Raw genomic sequence first — 18,917 nt, forward strand, 5'->3', positions numbered from 1 at the left:
ACAAAAAGCCCCTCGCTGTTACAAAAAGAAAAGGAGAGCAAGGCTACAATTATATTTACCCGGTGTGAAAATTGTTAAAAAATTATGCATTTGTCTCTACCTGTCCACCTCGATCCGTATCAGAAATGTCAGAACAGCTCAGGTCTCACATTTTTGTCACTGCTGGTTATGATTTGCACAGTAAAGGCTGGTGTTAAACTAATGCCGACAGTGGGTAAAGGATGATAATCAATAAAAGAAACTATGATGGATTCTGTAAATGTGCTTTTTTGTGCTTTCTGTGACTCGAGTGTGTGTTTTAGTGTACGCACAGATTTTCTGATGTGTCTGTTCTTGAGACAAAGAAGGAGAAAAACACATCGTGAGGGACTGATGTGTAAATATAACATGAAAATGGTTCCACTGTGGTTCGCCTGCCAATGGTTTCTTGTTCATTTCACTCACTTTTGTATGGCTTAAGGTCATATATGATTCGAATCGGTGTAATGACGTGTGTTGGGTCTCTCCCTCTCTGCCTCTCTCTGTCTGCCGGCTAGCTCTCACTACAGGCCATGAATGCAGCTCTGTTGCATTCACTGTATTAGTAATCTCCTCAGGCTGAGAGGCTGTGCCATAGAGCATGACCACACATTTTTTTGTCCAGGAATTAAATGTCACCTCAGGGTGGGTCACCTGCAAACAAAAGGCCACCAGCCGATTTGCAGGTATAAACAGTCTAAGATAAGGAAGCCCTCTCCTGCCGTGCAGGAAATTGAATAAGTACGCAGCAAGAAAAAAGTCAGGAGAAATAGCGAAGCACAAAGGACGTTTTTGTTTGCCTTACGTTATCGGTATTGACCCCCTCTTGTAGTGTATATCCCCATTGAGTATGTGAGGCACAATGGCCTCGTCGAAGATGAGGGGCAGGAAACTGTCTGTCATCAGCATCTCCCCATCTGTGCATCTCTTATCAGCGCTCCTGTTTTCTGCTCGCATTGACCGGAATGCTGGTGGAAGGGAATGGGGCAAGGTCATCACACTCAAGCCAATCAAAGTGGTCAGTGTTCCAGAGATAGCGGGGGGTTATTGCCAAGGAATGTGCCTGGATATTTTATTTTCACTGACTTTCCTGGTAAATCTCAGTTATTCCAAACAGAGCAGTATAAAATCCTACAAAGGCATCCCGTATTGCACTGTACTGTATGTACATTGTATAGTATGCATACACAGTGTGCTAGTAATATCTTTGTATGCCTGCAAACCATTACTATCTGGAAAGTGAGGGTGCTCTGTAGGCTTATTTGTGCTGTGCTGTGCTTGAAAAATGTTAACAGCTAAAGGGGAAAAAAACACATCAAAACCAACAAACCTGCCACATTCCTTAATTCTTTCACCTCTTTCCTTTTAGTAACTGTGATTCAGACAAATCAAAAAATGTCAATGTATAATGAAAAAACCCATTTAGCATTCCAACCCACCCCCCAAAACCAAATATGTCCATTATGAACGTTTACACCAACATATCATCTAGATAATCAGATTTTGAAAACCACATTTAAGGATCACTTCAAAATAAATGATTTTCTACTTTCAGCCTTACAGTTCTACTATCATAGATTTTTCAAATTGTCACCCAACAAAACATTTCCACAAGCTCTGCTGAATGAATGTCTGCCATTGAAGTTACAGCTCACAGTCATTGCAGTAAATGACAACAAATACCAAATTCAAGTAGTTCAATAATCTGTTTATTCTTTTTTTAAAACTCATAAAACAAAACCATGAAACCCACTGCTAGTGTGTTATCTGCCAGTGTAAGAACACAACCAACAGTAGTCATTACAGTAAACCTGCTAGCAGTTTAGCTTTCAGGTAGTAATGGTAGCATGGCGCGTGACCCAATCCTTGCAGATTTTAGCAATCCAGATGTGAGACTTTCCCCTATATGCATATATCAAATCTATTTTCTGGAAACTGGGTGCAAGTGCAAACATGAAGTGCAAATGGGTCTCACCAACAAATGTTTGACCTGAAGTCCAGTCAACGTGTGCAATCTCGAAAACATTGTTAGCAGGCCGCTGAGGATGTGTCCTGAAGACATTTCTGATAAGAATCATCCATTAATCTAAGTCAGCACAGACTCTGACGTAATTGCATTAAAAATTGCATTTTAATGTGCAGTGAAATGTGCACTAGATTAAAAACGTATGCCAAATGAAGAGGAAAAACAAAACAATACATAAAAGGTTTTTTTTGTCCGTGTGTGCACCAGCTGAAGCCACAAAAATTTCTTGTGTTGGGATGAAACACAGAAACATAATTTCGTGCCAAAACGAGTACCAAAATTGCACTGCACCACCTCATCTGCATAGGCACAACCTCAACTACACCACTCCATTCACTTTTGCACAAGTGGGTTTGTTTAGAGACACGAAAGAACCAAAATGGACTTGTGCCCGATGAAAGCGATAGCACCGCTGCGTTAAAGGCTACTGCAGGCTCTGCGTCTGCTTGAAGATAAAGCCTGTGTTTCTTATCAGAATTGTCTGTTCATTATCGTCTCAAGGCCCTGATCTCTGTTCCTAGTCATTCTTGTAGTCTCTGGCTCATTATTCATGTAATCCGTGTTCCAGTTGCAGTTTCTCCTGACACCCTGTCTGTGTGACGTACTGACTAAGCCTCCTGGGCTCGGCGCTGAACAGGCAGGGCCGGGTGGAGGAGGTGGGGGGTTGATTAGGAGGGTGAAATGGGGAGACTGTGCCCCAGCAAACAAGAACAGAGACACAAGCATGTGATGGAGACAAACCCACATCCTCCTCCTCCTCCTCTTCCTCTTTCCTGACTTCACCCTCCTTTTTTTTTTTTCCTCTCCATCCCTACCCTGAGGGAGGCACCTGACTTATTCTGAGACGTTTTCTTGAGCGGAAAATCCAGCTGAGGTTTAAGTGCAGGGGTAAAATATGGGCTTTGAGGGGAGTTAAGAATCACTCAGGGTAGATCAAACCTGTGAAACTATACCCCTGCTGCACTTGGGAGAATTTCTTTAACTCACCTCTTTCTGCGTGTTTCATCAACTCCCCTGCAAAAAGAGATGCAACAATATGTTAGATTGAACTAGCAATGAACTAATTCTGTCAAAATGGCTCTCTCCCGGGAGCATATAGGATTTTTCATCTTCTAAGTCAAACAGTTTTTTTTTTTTCTTTCAAATGTTTAGCCTCTGTGACAGTTATTTGTATCTTTATGAAAGGGTTGTTTTCTCAGTGGACTGTGCAAGGTGTCGAATTATACTTCGCTTTAATCCGAGTTATGTGTCCATGGACCGAACAAAAGACGACATTACATCTGTTAATGTTTCTGCAACTGAATTACTCTTGTCACTTGTCAGTGTGTTATATATTAAGCACTGACCCTCTTTGCATTTAAAGGATTATATGTGTTAGTAATGTAATGATGCTCCCCTCTTTCCTTGCTGGTGTTCTTTGATGTGCGCCCACAGGGTCAGGGATCATCCAACCAATCGACGGAGGAGAAAACCTTGATTTTTGCGGGCAAATTAAGACATAGTGATTATAGCCTCCACTTTCTGGCTTTTTTCTTTAGTTTGCACTCCCTCGGGAGAAATTCTTCATCTGCAGTCTTCTGCAGCTGAGCCGGCTGCTCTGTTGAACCAAAATAATCCACCGTGTCGACTGTGCATCAGTCGTGGCAAAACTTAAACATTGTCTGTGTGTTGTGTGATTCCAGACATCAAAATAGAACGGTGTGTGCATGTTAAATATTTTGTGTACATTGTGGGGTTGTTAGATACTTGATAAAGGGATTTGCATGTTTTAAAGGAACATTCTGGTATTTTTCAACCAGGGTCTTATTCTCAAAAATCCTAAAATAAATTTGTTTTTAAATGAATTTTAAGATATAATACATAATTTCAAACTCTTGGCTTTTAGTCCAGCTAAAACACAGACAGTAACCCTTTGGATTAGCTAGTGTAGCTAAACAGCCAGTTAACCAAGCTAACTGTCCATTTAGCCAACTAGCAACTTACCTATTGATCTGTGTTAATAACTTTTCGTATCATATATATACTTTACCAGAGGTGGTTATTGGTGTTATTTACTGTAAATAGAGCTGACGGTTCAGCCAGCCTCTACCTTTTTGGGGAAGTGAAACAGTCTCCAGCACAGTAAACTAGTGTGTGCATATTTGGTTTGGTTAGCCAGAAAGTTTCCCTAGAAGTAGGCTCGCTTCGGGAAGAAGATACCTACAGCAACGAGTGACTGATCTTTAAGCGATCTTTCATCCATCCTCTGTTATCCTAATAAACAAATGACTATCTATTAGATATTAGTGGCTGCTGCTGTATTTATGTTTATTTATTCAACACAACTGTTGGCGGCAGTAAGCATCCATTTGTAAACTCAGTAAATCACCTCGATAGCGCTGTCGTCAAACTAGCCTCCGTCTGTCTTGGAGGCTGTGTTCATTTGGAGGCTGCTGAGCCCCGGTCGGTTGCATGCTAACGGCATCTTTGTTCGGGGAGTAATTAGCCACGCTGTTGCTAGCTGAAGATTGATTAATGAGTGAATTTCATGCGATTATTCGTTGAAGCTGGTGAGTTCACGTAAGCACGTGTCACATTTTGTTTTACAGGAAGAGAAAAATAATTGGAATTTGATATAAAAATACAAAGAAATCAAGTTTTTCTACATTTTTTGGCATTCATTGTTAAATAGGGATACAGTATGACTGTAATGGAAAGTTATGCGGCATTTCTCAGCCAGGTGCGGACACTTTGTAGAGTCTGTGCTGGTTGCCCAGCAACCTCACAGTGACAAGTCTCCAGGTAATGGTCTTCAGTATACAAATTTACAAATTACAATATTTTTTTTACTAATTAAACAAACAATATATACAGTTTTAATTGGTAACCATTAAAGTTCAATTTTCCAATTTGAAGTTTACTTAAAAAGCTGTAGGAGGCTTGTGCATCTCCCTAATATTTTCAATGAAGGTGATTTGTGCAAAGTTATAATAAACCTGTAGTCAGAATGGCCACAGTCCCAACGTGAAAAATACTGACTTTTCCCTTCAAATTCTTGCTGCTCACCTAAAAGAGAAAGCATCACATGCCTGCATCTGGCGTGATGGGATCTAGCTGTCTCTAAATGGACCCACCTGAGGAGTTAAGAGGCAGCAGCAGGGTCTGTCACGCTCAGCAATATGACAAATTCTTACCCTTAAACCCCTTCAACGAGACATGCGTCAACATGGTGCATGTGATTCTTTCCTCCCACCTACTGTTTTTTTTTTTTCCCCCTTGAAGTCAAGAAAACATTCAAGAATTGCGTTAGAGAAAAGGCCATGGCCATGAATACAAATAGTGGCTTTGGAATTTGAAGTGGCGAACACTGAATTCATGTATCACAAGAAAGAGAAAAGAGATATGACTCAGAGCGCTTCGTCTAACCACAAATGGACTCGGTCCTGTATTGCCAGTTTCTATTTTAGAATACTTATATCGGAATCAAGAGTGTCTGATAGCAGTTGTCTGGGAAAGGCGGGTGTAGCCTCGGGGTTTGTGGTCTTGTCTGACACTGTCTTTAGAAACAATTCCCAGCAAGGTGGACTGGAGCGGGGACTAAAGTGTCATGGGAAATGGTGCCATATGTCCAACTAGATTTTCAATGTTTCACTGCATTACAACAGTTGAAATGAAATATGAGCCGTTGTGGCATAGCGAGGAGTTCTCGGGGTATGTCTGTATTTGAAAAGCAGGTGTTATTTTGTAAATCCCAAATCTCCTTTCTCATCTCCCACCTCGCTCCTGTGTGTCTCTCACTTCTGATGGGCGGTCATGTATTGCATTTGTGAACTTGTGTCGCACATTTTAGGCAGCAATGCTGGATGGCTTACAAATTTAAGGATGTGGAAATGGAAATTTTGAGTGCTGTCTTTGTACAGTTCAAGCGGAATTAGTCCAAGTATGCAGTTTGTCGGTTTAGAGGCATGTGCATGGACAGTGAAGTGTACTTTTGTTTTATTTAATACATAAAAGGTTTACCGCAGTGGTCTCTTGAATTTCATTTTTTATAAGCTAATTTTATTCCTTGGCCAGAAATCAAAACTTTCCACTGAACAGATCAGAAATACTGCAGTAAAGAACAAAGGAACTGCAAAAAAGAGCCAAAACACTGATGATGCTTTGTTCCCTAATATTAAGAATTCAAATATGCTTTTCATTTTATGTCCTACTTTATGAATTCCCATTGAAAATCTTTACTCCACCAGAGCAAAACATGCAGTATGACCACTCTGTCACTCCGGATATTGGATTATAGAGGCATCCCCCGCTGTTGAGGACAAGCTTGACTCTAAGATCTGCTCTTTCTTCCAAAGATGTTGGCTACCAGTAATATCGGGAATAAAACAACGTAAAAAGACAAACAATCTTGAAGTGCTCCTGCTGTGACCACGGTGGGGGCACTCTTATTTGACTAAAGGCTACACCCTCCTTTATACTGGAGAGAAAGCGTCCCTGTCAAACCCAAGCCCAGAACAATGGGGGCCAGCCTTGGGGAAACAGGGCCATTTGCATGCAGCTGTTTGCCGTTTCCCGGACCACAAAGGCCAATCAAAGGAACCTTAATGGAGGATGACAAGCGTCAACCAACGCCTTTGCTCTCTGTCTGTGCCAGCCCTCGCCACTCAGTCTACCCTCCAAAAATGGCCCAGTTTTTTTTTCTTTTCTTTTTTGACTGATCAAACATTCCTCCAGTTCTTTCTCCCACCGTCTGATGTCCTGACACAGAGGAGTTTGTGGGGTTAAAGGTTGGTCACGACTGCACTCTTAAAAAGGGCTAACACACAGAACAGATGAACTTCCAACATGTGTGTTATGGTCTGGCGGTTGCTGTCGCCAAATGGCAATATCTTCGACACCAAAACCTCCATTATCTTTTCGTTTCATCTCCAGGGTTTTAAAAGCCACAGAGTGTAACTCTGTGGATGGTTTCAGATGCACCCATCTGAGCCACAGTGCCACTTCCAATTTCAAGGGTGTTGATAGAAAACAAAATATGTATTATGAGGTGGGGGATTGTCGCCAGTGAATTATAGGCTGAAGAAGAAGAAAAACTCCCAGAATGCAACATATTGAGAAGCGGTCCCGGCCCATGCTTTGCTCTCCTGAGCTCAATAGACGGCTTAGCAGGCAGGTCAGGGGGGAGGAATCTGAAAAGCTACTTTCCTCTCAGTCACTCACTGACCAGAATGCATGATAAGGCTTCATGTCAACAAGGCCAGGAATAGGGATCACAGCTAATTATAGCTAAGTCAAAGTGGTTACCATGACAATTTCACTAAATGTTCTATATAGAGAATTGTTCAATTCCCTGACTGATTGTGTAATTTAATGTTAATCTGAGGTACAGATACAGAAAGTGCAGCCCCATTCTCTGTCTTCTTTTTACACCCACACCCACACACACACACATGCATCGTGTTATGGATTTTTTCCTGCAGTTTTCTTGACACCGTTTTCCCTGCAGCTGGTGCCCTTCTGTCGCAGTCTTCAACTTCTGCAAAGTTGAGCAGTCAAACAAAGCACAGAATGTGAGATGAAAAGCTTTTCATACTTCCGTAAGACATTGACATTTGTGCACACAAACAATCTTCTTCTCTTTCCAAAATCTCGCAAAAACTTGTTTAAACCGAGAAAATCAACACAGAAAAATACCTACATCCAGAAACCTTTGTTGTCCCAAGGTTTTTCCTTCTTAGCTGTGCTTAAATCCTTGGATCTTAAGAAACATCCAGTTAAGTCGACCATAAATATATTCCCTTGAATATATATCTCCTTTCCTCCACTTACAGAGAGAAAAACCTCCTTTATATATATTTTAACTTTTTCGACAGATTTGTCATTACTTGCCCAATTACAAGTTGACAAGACAGTCATTAATGAGGCCGAGACTATCTGCAGTTTGGAGTAGAAGCAATTTGTTCTTTAGGCCTCCAGTACAGTCTTGATACTCCCCCTAATTGATGTAGTGTTAGCCTATGACCAGAGAGATCTATACAGGCGAGGGAGGAGGAGGTCGGCAAGGCACAAGCGTAATCAATCGCTAGTCCTCTGTTGACAGCAGCATGCCATCATGCAATAGTGGTCTGATAGATGGGCTGAGTTTCCAGTGGACAGCCAGAGAAAGGAGGTTACAAAGGCACATGACGTGTGCATGTGTCTGTCCGTGAGGGTGTTTTAGCCGAAAGACGGTCTCTCCACTCAGAATTTTAAAACCCCATGAAATGCATTCTTTCTGTCTGCTTTCTGTAGCTGCCGTGATAAACCCGTCACTCCTTCCATGAGGAATGGCAGGCGGGACAATCATTAGTCTTCGCAGTAAAGCCGGCGACTTCACTCTGTGTTTTATCATCCACCATTCTGGACAGGTTTTCTGAAAGGCTTGGGTAATTGTAGTGGTTATTGGAATAGATGGAGTGACCCCACAGCCCTCCACTTATGGTCCGGCTGCACTGACGTCTCCTAATGAGGTGATAAACAGTCCAGCTAAGCAGAATCTACTGGCCATTAAATAGATCATGGTATTATAATGAAATGTCTAGTGGCCGAATGCCAGAGAATTTATACCATTAGTTTCATATTTTGTTATACTGCTTCTACCACGAGTGTGTGCAGAAGTTTCTCCTAATATGCGATGACTTTTTATATTCTGAACAGTGTATGTTCCACAGATGTCTGTGTGTTTTTTTTTGTTTTTTTTTTCTGTTTGCTAGTGTGACATGAACAGACTGACATAGAATATCATTATAACTGAGCCAGGCACAGCAGGCTGCAATGACTAGCAGACATGTGGGTCGGGGGTTTCAGGGTAGGAATTTCAAGCCGGAATCACTTCAACTTTGAGCAGCTCAAACAATGCTAATTGCGTCAGGCCCTGACTGTCAAAAGTGTGAGGATAATTAGAGTGAGGGGGCAAAGTGAACCCGGGGTGGTAAGCGTTAGTACATGACAATGCTTGCGAGCCAATGGGAGCATGGAAAAGGTAACAGGCTGAAAGGAGGGCTAATTAGCAGAGAGCAGTGCAGAAAATACAAATGGTAGCTGCCCCCTCAGGGACCCACTATTGCTGCAAACAACGGCGATTATTGACAGTTCATGCAGCGCTCTGCTTGCACTTCTTAAATGGAACACATTTGCATGTTCTACTTAGATTTTACCTAATTGTTTTCTCAGAATTGGAGACAGTTACATTTCTTTTTTTTCCTTTTAGTTTGGATCATTTTAACCTCAGATAATGGATTTTTCTTTCTATATTGCTTTTTTTTCTCTTTGCAAATCTCCGTATCTGTAGTTCCACACTATTTGTGACATGACATTTTATTACCTAGAAAAAGGAAATACCAAAGAATAACCTATTTCATTCTAATTTGCTCAAATGCGGAGGGGGGGGGGCAGATTTGAGTGAAATAGTTAATTTTCCCCCAAAGTCGAGCTATTTGGCTGAACTCCCATCTGCTGTGTTCCATGTATAGATTTTTCCTCCTGTGTGGACTCCAGACTCTTCGATCGCCGACACTGTAAAATGGATTATATTACACTCCATTCTGCCGGGATTCTGCTTTTTTCTCTATCTTGCTTTACAGAGCAAGTAAAGCAAAAGAAACAAATGAGGGCTTGTACGACTGTAAAACAAACTATTCTCAGTCCAGATAGGTTTGGCTCCGCGGTGGATGCTCTCTAGGTGGAGGCCTTCCTGATGTCTCTGTAGCCTTTGTGTTTGCTCAAGGATTTATGAGGTTACCATTGGTCTCCAATGACTTAGATTAGATGTCTTAGCCAACATCCAAGACCACAGAGAGATGGAGAGATGAATTGTTTCGTCTTTCCCCATTCCTGTATCGCGTGTAATGGCCCGTCTGTTTAAAACTGTGGTAAACATTGGACTGCTGTTGCCTATTTATTTAGTGCCAGTGGATTTTTTTTACCGCATTATGTGTGGTCTTATTGTATTGAAGCAGTGATCCCTTTTCACTCATTAATTTTATTATTTGCCTAAAGTTTCTCCTCTGTCTCTTCCGTCAGGGTTCAGCCGTGCGGCCTTGCCTTTCGGGCTGGTCAGGAGGGAGCTCTCATGCGAAGGATATGCAATTGATCTCCGCTGCCCAGGCAGTGATGTCATTATGATCGAGACGGCCAACTACGGCAGGACTGACGACAAGATCTGTGACGCTGACCCATTCCAGATGGAGAACGTCAACTGCTACCTCCCCGATGCCTACAAGATTATATCACAAAGGTAAAACGCTGGGGAGAGGAGGGATCTTATTTCACAAACACAACCAGGAGCTGGGGAGGCGAAGTATGGACCTCTTCCCGCCCCCCTCTGAGCTGCACACAAAAGAAATGTTTTTTATCACCCTGCTCTTGCAGCCACCTACATACTGGACAATTAATCAACACCTCACACCTTTTATTTATTTTTTAATTCCTTCATTGACTAGATTATGTAGGTGGCATTTTGAAATTCAGAAAACTGGGGCGCAGATTAATTCTTGACAGGCAGGAATTGACATCCATGCGGCAGAGCTCTTCACACCAGCTGCGCGTTGTTGCTGCTGTTTGAGTCATATAATCAGCGTAGCTCAGAGAGACTGCAAGTCACATGAACACCCTCTTAATTCCCTATCTGGAACATTGGGCTTGCTTTGTTCAAACACTTGTACCGCATTGAAGTGGCTTTGCCTCAGGTAGTGAGCAATGCCCATCATCACGCCTTTTATCCTGGTTACCCTCTCACAGGATGCTGCTCTTTGCTGTCAAACGACAGCACAGCAACACTTAAGCTCGACTGCTGCTTACCCCTAGAGGTGTGTGTATTTTTAAAGGGCACTGGATGAACTATTCATAAATAGTAACCAGCACAGTTCATCTTCTAATGCACTGCTCTGTCCTAACCTAGCCCCCCTTAAGCTAGCTTCTGAGCATCATCGCCCACCATCTTACACCTCTGGGTTTTTTTCTCCCTTGCTTCATTCACTTCTCTATTTACTCCCATGAGAGGCACTGCACAATAGCTCAGGAATAGACCAAGTCCTCCTGCCTTACTCTGTCTTTCTAAATTTACATTCGAGTCCCAGTACTCTCATACAGTAACACGCCGCTGACAGTGCCCGTGCCCTTTGCTTTGACTGCAACCTGCTACATTGTGCACCACATCTGTTGACAAGTCAGAGTCTCACTTGCTGGAGCCGCACTTCAAACTTATCTCCATCGAAGATTCCCTGGAGGCGGTGTACGTGCGAAAGCTTTGAGAAGATTCTGCACTGCCAGCCCTTAACCAGAATTATTCTAATGATTCAGATCAGAGGAAATGGGCTCCTGACCGTAATTAAGGTTGATGTGATAACCAGGGATGTTAAAGCAGTCACAAAGCTCCGAGAGACGCTGATCAGTCCCCCTTTAGTCTGCGCCAAAGTAAAACAAGGAGGATATTTAAACTACGTCACATTAAGACACAATGCGCTGCCAATAGAAGATTAACAAAAGGCAATAGCTCCACAGACAGATAAACAAACATATTAAACGAGATTGGGGAGATAGAAACAGTGGGAAGTCTGCTGCACAGAGCGGCAATTTTGTTGGTTTGGAAATTGTGACAAAAAGTGTTCATCAGCAGCCGGTTTCTCACAACAAAAACAACTAGACAGGAATCAAATGGCTTGATTTTCAACAGCATCTACATCAAAGTTATTTGTCAAGTAAAACGTTTGGTTGTTGACAAAAAAAGTGGCTTGATGAAAAAGGTTTGACAGAACTGACGGAAACTCTGAGCCTGTTTAACATTCAGGTGATCGTTCCCTGAGAGGTGTACAGTAAATGGACGGTGTGCCTGACCCCTCTCTCTCTCTCTCTGTTGTCTCCACGGGCTGTTCTGCTGACTCGCATTACCTTATTTCAATGGTTACCTATTCTCTGACCCAGTGCAACTAACAGAATAAATGCTTTACCCGGTCAGAGTTGCAGCTCCTAGATAGAAAGCAAGCAGGATTCAAACACTTTACTACCATGAGATTGTGCTCAGTGCAATAGAGATTACACGCAGCGATTTCAGCGGCAGTTTAAAACAGAGGAAGCGTGTCAAAATGCTTAGCAACAACACCTCCCTTTTCTCCAGAGCAGAAGCATCTACAAATTGCAGTCAAATAAATGCCAGAGTGAATTACAATATAAAAGAAATTAGCATTCGTGGAGGAAGTTAACTTGAGTTAATTAACATTTATACATTAAAAATGGATCGATTTGGTTTGGTTTTCCGGCCCGCAACTTAAATATTTTGGTTAAGTCTCCTGCCCTCATTGAACAACTAGCTGGTTGCTGGCAGCTGAAGAGCCAGATATTTCCCTCAGGAGTCGGTGAAGTGCAAAACAGAGTATATTGGACTCCATATGAATGCTAATGTTGCTCTGTGTCTTTTGGATGTAAAAATAAGCAATTGTTTGCAAACACATTAGTCATGTCAACTGAGGTGATACTATGTCTGTGTTGTGTTTACCCCTTTGGGCTACAATTAATTAAGTAAAATGACTCCATAACTCCATAAGTAGAAAGTAAAGTAATTTTTAATATTGGATTATTATCACTGATGCAGCAACATGTAAGCAGTATTTTAATAGTGTAGCTGTTGGAAGTGGAGCAAATACTACATTATATAAATATATGCATTATATATACAATTTATAATAATAATACATTACAATGCATTATATTAAATTAATCATTAATCATATCTTTTGTATGTTAAATCTTATCTAATATAGTAAGTTGTCACTTATATGTACTAATCTGTACTTTCATCTGAAATTATAGTATCTCACAGTAAAGTAATTGAGTAAATGTACTTAATGCTATTTGGAAATAGTGTCAGTCAGACTCGTAAACTGTAACTGAATTAAATTCAATATATCTGGGTGTACTTGGAGTGCTCTCATCTGCTGTCAGTCAGTTCAAATTTTGATGCAGTGACCCTTAACCCTTGCAGAAGCTTTCACTGCAGTGATGCCTTAAAAGTGCAGCTGGCACCATATTGTCAGTTAAGTTTAAAACATCGCTGATGATGCTGATGCTATTTGTTAACTTCATAATGGAGCTTGCACCTTTTTATTCATATATAATGTTTAATAATCCATTAGTTTCAAAGGAAGGATTTTGCCATGAAAATGTATAGGTGGATTTAGAGTGCAGCATGAAAAGTCTCTTTCTGGTTAATGTATGTACATTTACCTTTTTACTCATTACTTTAACATCCTGCATAAAGGTACACAGTCAATGTTTTGTGTGGTTGTTGTGCAGCAAAATCCCATTTTGCAATGACTCTTTAATTACTAATGGCTCTTTGAAAGTCACGTCAAATGTTGAAATGTATGTCCAGCTTGCATGACTGCTACTGACCTTCTGGAGTATTTATCTCAGGCTTGCAAATTGTTGAATGTCCTATTTTGGTGCCATTTTTTTCTTGTTTGCCTCTGTTACTGCTGACATTATTCTCAATCACTCGGCCTCAAGAGAGCTTGATTGAAGTGAAGCCAATTTCACCCTATACAGTATTTACACACACCCTGTCCTCTGCTGTTCTTCCCCCCCCTCTCCCTCTTTACTTGAACTTTTTTAGCACCCAGGAACATCTGCACACACACACACACACACACACACACACACTAACTTTGCAATTCACACGTCAGACTGTTAATTCACTGAGGGACATTATTTCATACCGGAAGGCAAATTAGCTCTCATAGAAAGGACACAGTCACGTCGTGTTTGTTGCGTATGCAGAGGAGCCTCTCCGTTTCACCAGAGGCCACCATTCCAGTCCACTGCATGTCACCACCACCTGTCGTGTGTTTTAATGAATGTTATCCCTTTCAATAGCGATATGAAGACGCTGTGAAAGGAAATGCCACCGCTAATTCCCAACATGCCTTTAGCAGCTCCCTCACTCTGTTATTCATTATCACATTAATTTACTCTTCCTTAATGCTTTTCCTCTCTCTGTTTGCCAAGGTTTAAACTAGAATGCATATGTGACGGTCCTGGCTGGGATTTCGTCAAATTTCTTTGTAGCTGTAACGATGAACTTTTTCCCCCTCTGTGTTTTTAATGCTGTCTTTGCCGAGTACTGTGGGTAGTCATGATGAAATCTCTGGTCAATCTTTTCTTTTTCTAGGTGCAACAACCGTACGCAGTGTGTGGTTGTCACTGGCTCTGATGTCTTTCCTGATCCATGCCCTGGCACCTACAAGTACTTAGAGGTCCAGTATGAGTGTGTTCCATATAGTAAGTATCGCCATCCAAATCTCACACTGAACTCTTATTGTGTGCTTTTAAAATGTTTGTAGATTAGAGAGATTAGATGTGCTGTAGCTACAGTCTCTGTTCAGTTGCAAATATATGTTTGTTTTACAGATGATACTTGCAACTTATAACTGGAAACTGGTATTTGGAAGAAGCATTAATCATTTAAAATTATAAGTTATACATTTCTCAATTAACCTTTAGTGGAATCCAGCCATGCAGATAGTTTTGGTTTTATTTGTCCAGGTTTTTGAGATATCCGCCTTTAGGGTTGAGTTTTGATAGCTGCTTCCATTTTGGATCTGGTTCAAGTTGGCAAAACACCCAGATTTGTTAAGCTCAGAGGCTAAAGAATCTCTTATTGGACCTTATTGGACATGTTAATTAATGTTAATTCTGTAATGGCTTAAATGAAACTTCTGGCTGTTGCCTGGTTAATGTCTGCAAGCCAAAGTCTGAATTTTCAAAGATTACAAAGCTACAGGTTGTGAACACTAAAAAATGTTTTACTGTACAGTTAGATGATTATATAGGAATTCAATCTGTAAAACAGGAAAAGGGAAAGGATTTAAATTCAATAAGCGGATTCAGTACAGGATTTGGATTCAATACAATGTTATTGAACCCTATTCCTATTGTTGTGAGATTTCTGCTTCCACCCCAGCTATTTTTTAGAAACAGTGCCTCTGTTACTTTTACCTACTTACTTTCTGTTTTGACTGGAACGTCTTCTACTAAAGAAATAGTCCCTATAAAAATGTTTTTCTTCCACTGCTGTTTGTGGTGCACAAACAAAATTCCATTCACCTCTATTGCACTTTGGTGATGGAAGAAATCTCACAGGCAGATATTTCCAAACCTCAGGCAAATAAAACCAAAAGTATCTACACGATACCACTTAGGGGTTAGTTGAGAAAATAGGTTTTCTTGTAATTTGGCTGAACTAACCCTTTAAATGGCTTTAATAATTGAGATCAGATTCTGTCTCTTTTGCTGAGATAATAAAGGCGAGATTACAAAGAACTGGGTACATTATAGGTCTTACATTCACTAATGGCTTGTGTTACAGAGGATATTAGAGTAAAACAGTACAAGTGATAAAAATCCTAAACGTCTGAGATGACTCTGCATCTTTTTTCAGATTAACCAAATTCCTGTATTCCGTCATGGATCTGCTTTAGTGTCTCACTGTGAAAACTGATTAATTAAATGTACTGTAGAGTAAGTTAAATCCGGCACTATTTCAAACTCTGTCTGTGGTATCTGATTTGAGTTAATCTACCTTAAAAGGGTGTGTTAGAGTAGTTTATGAGAGCAGCTTTAGGCTTCATCCCTGCCTGTGAAAGTACTTTGTATTTAAATTGATGAATTGTAAACATTTTAGAAATATTCACCTCTTTTTTTCTTCTTCTTCTTTCAAACAGACCTCCTTTTCACCTCCTGTCCCGTTCCTCCCCTCCCCCGACTAACCTCTTTGCTCTCATTTTTTAAACTTCCAATTTTTCACATATTGTCTGCAGCCTCTCCCCCTCCACGCAGCGTATGCAGCCTCAACAGTCCAGTAAAGAATATCCATATTAGGCCGACTGTTCATCAGTCATCTCATGTGCTGTTGCTCTCTTTGGCTCATTTAAGAGTTTTGGTCTGTAACATTAGCACCGTGTCATGTTTTACGTGTGTGGGCGAGCAAGTTTGGATTCGAGTTTTGATTTGTGTTTATAAAGTTTGAACAAATTCCACCCTCGGTCAATACATGCCAAAAATAACTCCTGTGCTGTTTCTCTAAGAATGTTATCCATCTAGATATGACCAGGAGATTTTTTCCCCCCTGCCACTTAGGAGAAGCTTTTTTAGAGGGATTTATTCTGCTTTTGCAGTGGCCAATGCATTATTTTGTTGGCAGTTAAAAGTTGTTAGGAATGAACAGTTTAATGCGCTGGAAAACATAGCAGATAGCTAGTCTCAAGTCATAACTTGTCTGTTTTTATATCCTAGGATGAGAGGCCGTTTCACTAACAAACAAGCTTTTTTTCCCCTAGCTCTTATTCCCATAGCAGCCCTGCAGTTCATCTCATGGTCATATCCTCCAACTAATTCTTCTCTTTGTACCTGGTAGTTGACTCGTGATAACCTTTCTCTCCCTTTTGCACTCTTTTTGCTTTCTTTTCCAATGCCTGAAATAGAAGTGGAGCAAAAAGGTAAATGAGTGGTCTGGTCCCCCCCCTCCCCTCTGGCTCCTTGTTCTGTGGTGTTGAGTACAGCTCCCCTCACGTCTCCTCCCCCTCCTGATTGCCTCTCCTGTCAAATGCTTAACCCATAGGAGGATTGTTTGCACCCATGGAGTCCAAATGAATTTCAAAACAGAATTTCAAATGACATCCACGGCCATCGAATGTAGTTTTTCCCCTCGCAATGTGAAAGAAAACACCAACTGTTCGGTGTTGATTTGTTCCAGGGACTCTTGCCTAGCACTGTATTAACCCTTGAAGAATGAGTAGTTGTGTATATATATATATATTCTTATTTGGCGCAGTCTTAGTTTGCTTGGCCCAACTTCTGCTGCACCCATAGCACGTGATGTGAAATAGCAGTGATGGCTGAGTGAGATTGGCACAGACTTAAAAAAAACATTTTGAAAAAAAAAGTTTGAAAGGAAAGCAAGAATTCACTGTGTTCCTTTTTATCCAGAACCAATTAATTTAAAACCTTCTAAATGGGAACCTTGCCATGACCTCCCTCACCCATCAGTGGTTTCTCTTGTCTTTTGCCACAGAAGTAGTGAAAATCCTTTACCACTGTTGTTCGATCTATTCCCCAACCTCCACTTTCATTTTTACCTCTGCTTTGCTGCCGCCACCACCATTTACAACCAGTTTTTCACTCTTATTACAAGATGTGAAGTCTGTCCCCTTATCATTTTGGTTCATGACCTTAGTCATGTGAGTATGCATGTGCAGTGTGTCCATATACCCAGCTGTTCATATGGCATTTGAAGTCAGAGACAGGCTGGTATTTAATAAAAAGAAATAAAAAAAAGAGTGTGACGTCTACTTCATCCATTTCCCATGTCTTTCATTTGCAGGATTTTTACCTTTTTTGTTCACATTTTGTTTTATTTTTGTCCCTGTAAGGATGTAGCAGCAGACCCTTGAGATGCAAGTTCTCTTAACCTCACATTTCTCATTCTGAATAATCACTTTGATACATTCATTTATTTTCTTTTTCCCCCTATTCATTAGCAGTAGTACAAAAGCACTAGTTAAAAGAATCCTCCAAATTCACAGTCCCTGATCGTTTTGTCCTGCAATTGAGTTGTACAGCAGCGAGAATGATCTGTGTCGAATTTGTTACATGTGTTTAAAATATTTTGCCTTATTGTATTTTGTTTCACTCTTTTCTCTGTCACTAGTCTTCATTTGTCCCGGGACTCTGAAGGGTGTAGGAGACGCCACCTTCCTGTATGAGGCAGAGCAGCAAGCAGGGTCGTGGTGCAAAGACCCGCTGCAGGCTGGTGACAAAGTCTTCTTCATGCCCTGGACACCATACCGCACTGACACCCTCATCGAATATGCCTCTTTGGAGGACTTCAAAAACGGTCGCCAGACGACCACCTATAAACTGCCACACCGTGTTGACGGGACAGGCTTCGTAGCCTATGATGGTGCGATCTTCTTTAACAAGGAACGCACTCGCAACATTGTCAAGTTTGACCTGCGCACTCGCATCAAAAGTGGCGAGGCTATTGTTAATAATGCCAACTATCACGACACATCGCCCTACCGTTGGGGTGGCAAGACAGACATTGACCTGGCAGTAGATGAGAGGGGCTTATGGGTAATCTACGCCACGGAGCAGAACAATGGCCGCATTGTGGTAAGCCAGCTCAACCCGTACACTCTCCGCTTTGAGGCCACATGGGATACAGCGTATGACAAGCGGTCTGCCTCTAACGCCTTCATGGTGTGTGGCGTGCTACATGTGGTGCGCTCAACCTACGAAGAGAACGAGAGCGAGGCCAGCAGGAGCCAAATTGACTACATCTACAATACCAAACTAAGCCAGGGTGAATACACTGACATCCTCTTCCCCAACCAGTACCAGTACATCACCGCTGTGGATTACAACCCCAGGGACAACCAGCTATACGTTTGGAATAACTTTTACATCCTGCGCTACGACCTGGACTTCGGGCCACCAGATCCAGCTGAAGGTGAGAGCTGCTCCGGTTTTTTGTTTATCTCATTCTCTTTGCGTAATTCTTCTTTTGTTTGGTTGCAGCGTGGCAAGTCACAGATGACTGCCTTTTAATTTTGGTTGCAATCCAGGTGTGATAAAGAAAAGAGGGCTGTGTTAGTCTTGGGGAAAGGGCTCATTTGCAGACAGAAATGACAGATTCACCTTGGAACGAAGAATAGCTCCCAGTGGGATCACGCCACTTCAAAAACCGGTTTCTTTATTACCATGAGGCGAGCTGAGGCACTCACTCCAGCTGAAGCTTGGACCCTATCAAATTCTTTAATCTCTGGCCTTATCCAAAGCCATTATGAATATATATATATATATA

The 18,917-nt window shown here is 41.4% G+C and overlaps 1 protein-coding gene across 3 annotated transcripts in view; it reads left to right on the forward strand.

Moving 5' to 3' along the window:
- Nucleotides 1–18,917, forward strand: part of LOC118335100 (adhesion G protein-coupled receptor L2-like) — an 84,556-nt gene that overhangs the window by 25,970 nt on the left and 39,669 nt on the right. For all 3 annotated transcript variants that reach the window (XM_035671298.1, XM_035671296.1, XM_035671297.1), the window contains exons 3-5: nucleotides 10,085–10,298; nucleotides 14,226–14,335; nucleotides 17,763–18,563. In XM_035671298.1, the coding sequence (XP_035527191.1) occupies nucleotides 10,085–10,298; nucleotides 14,226–14,335; nucleotides 17,763–18,563 (1,125 nt within the window). The remainder of the gene's footprint in view (nucleotides 1–10,084; nucleotides 10,299–14,225; nucleotides 14,336–17,762; nucleotides 18,564–18,917) is intronic.

This window comes from Morone saxatilis, unplaced genomic scaffold (genome assembly GCF_004916995.1).
Source record: "Morone saxatilis isolate NCDOM2014 unplaced genomic scaffold, NCSU_SB_2.0 Contig23, whole genome shotgun sequence".
NCBI lineage: Eukaryota > Metazoa > Chordata > Actinopteri > Moronidae > Morone > Morone saxatilis.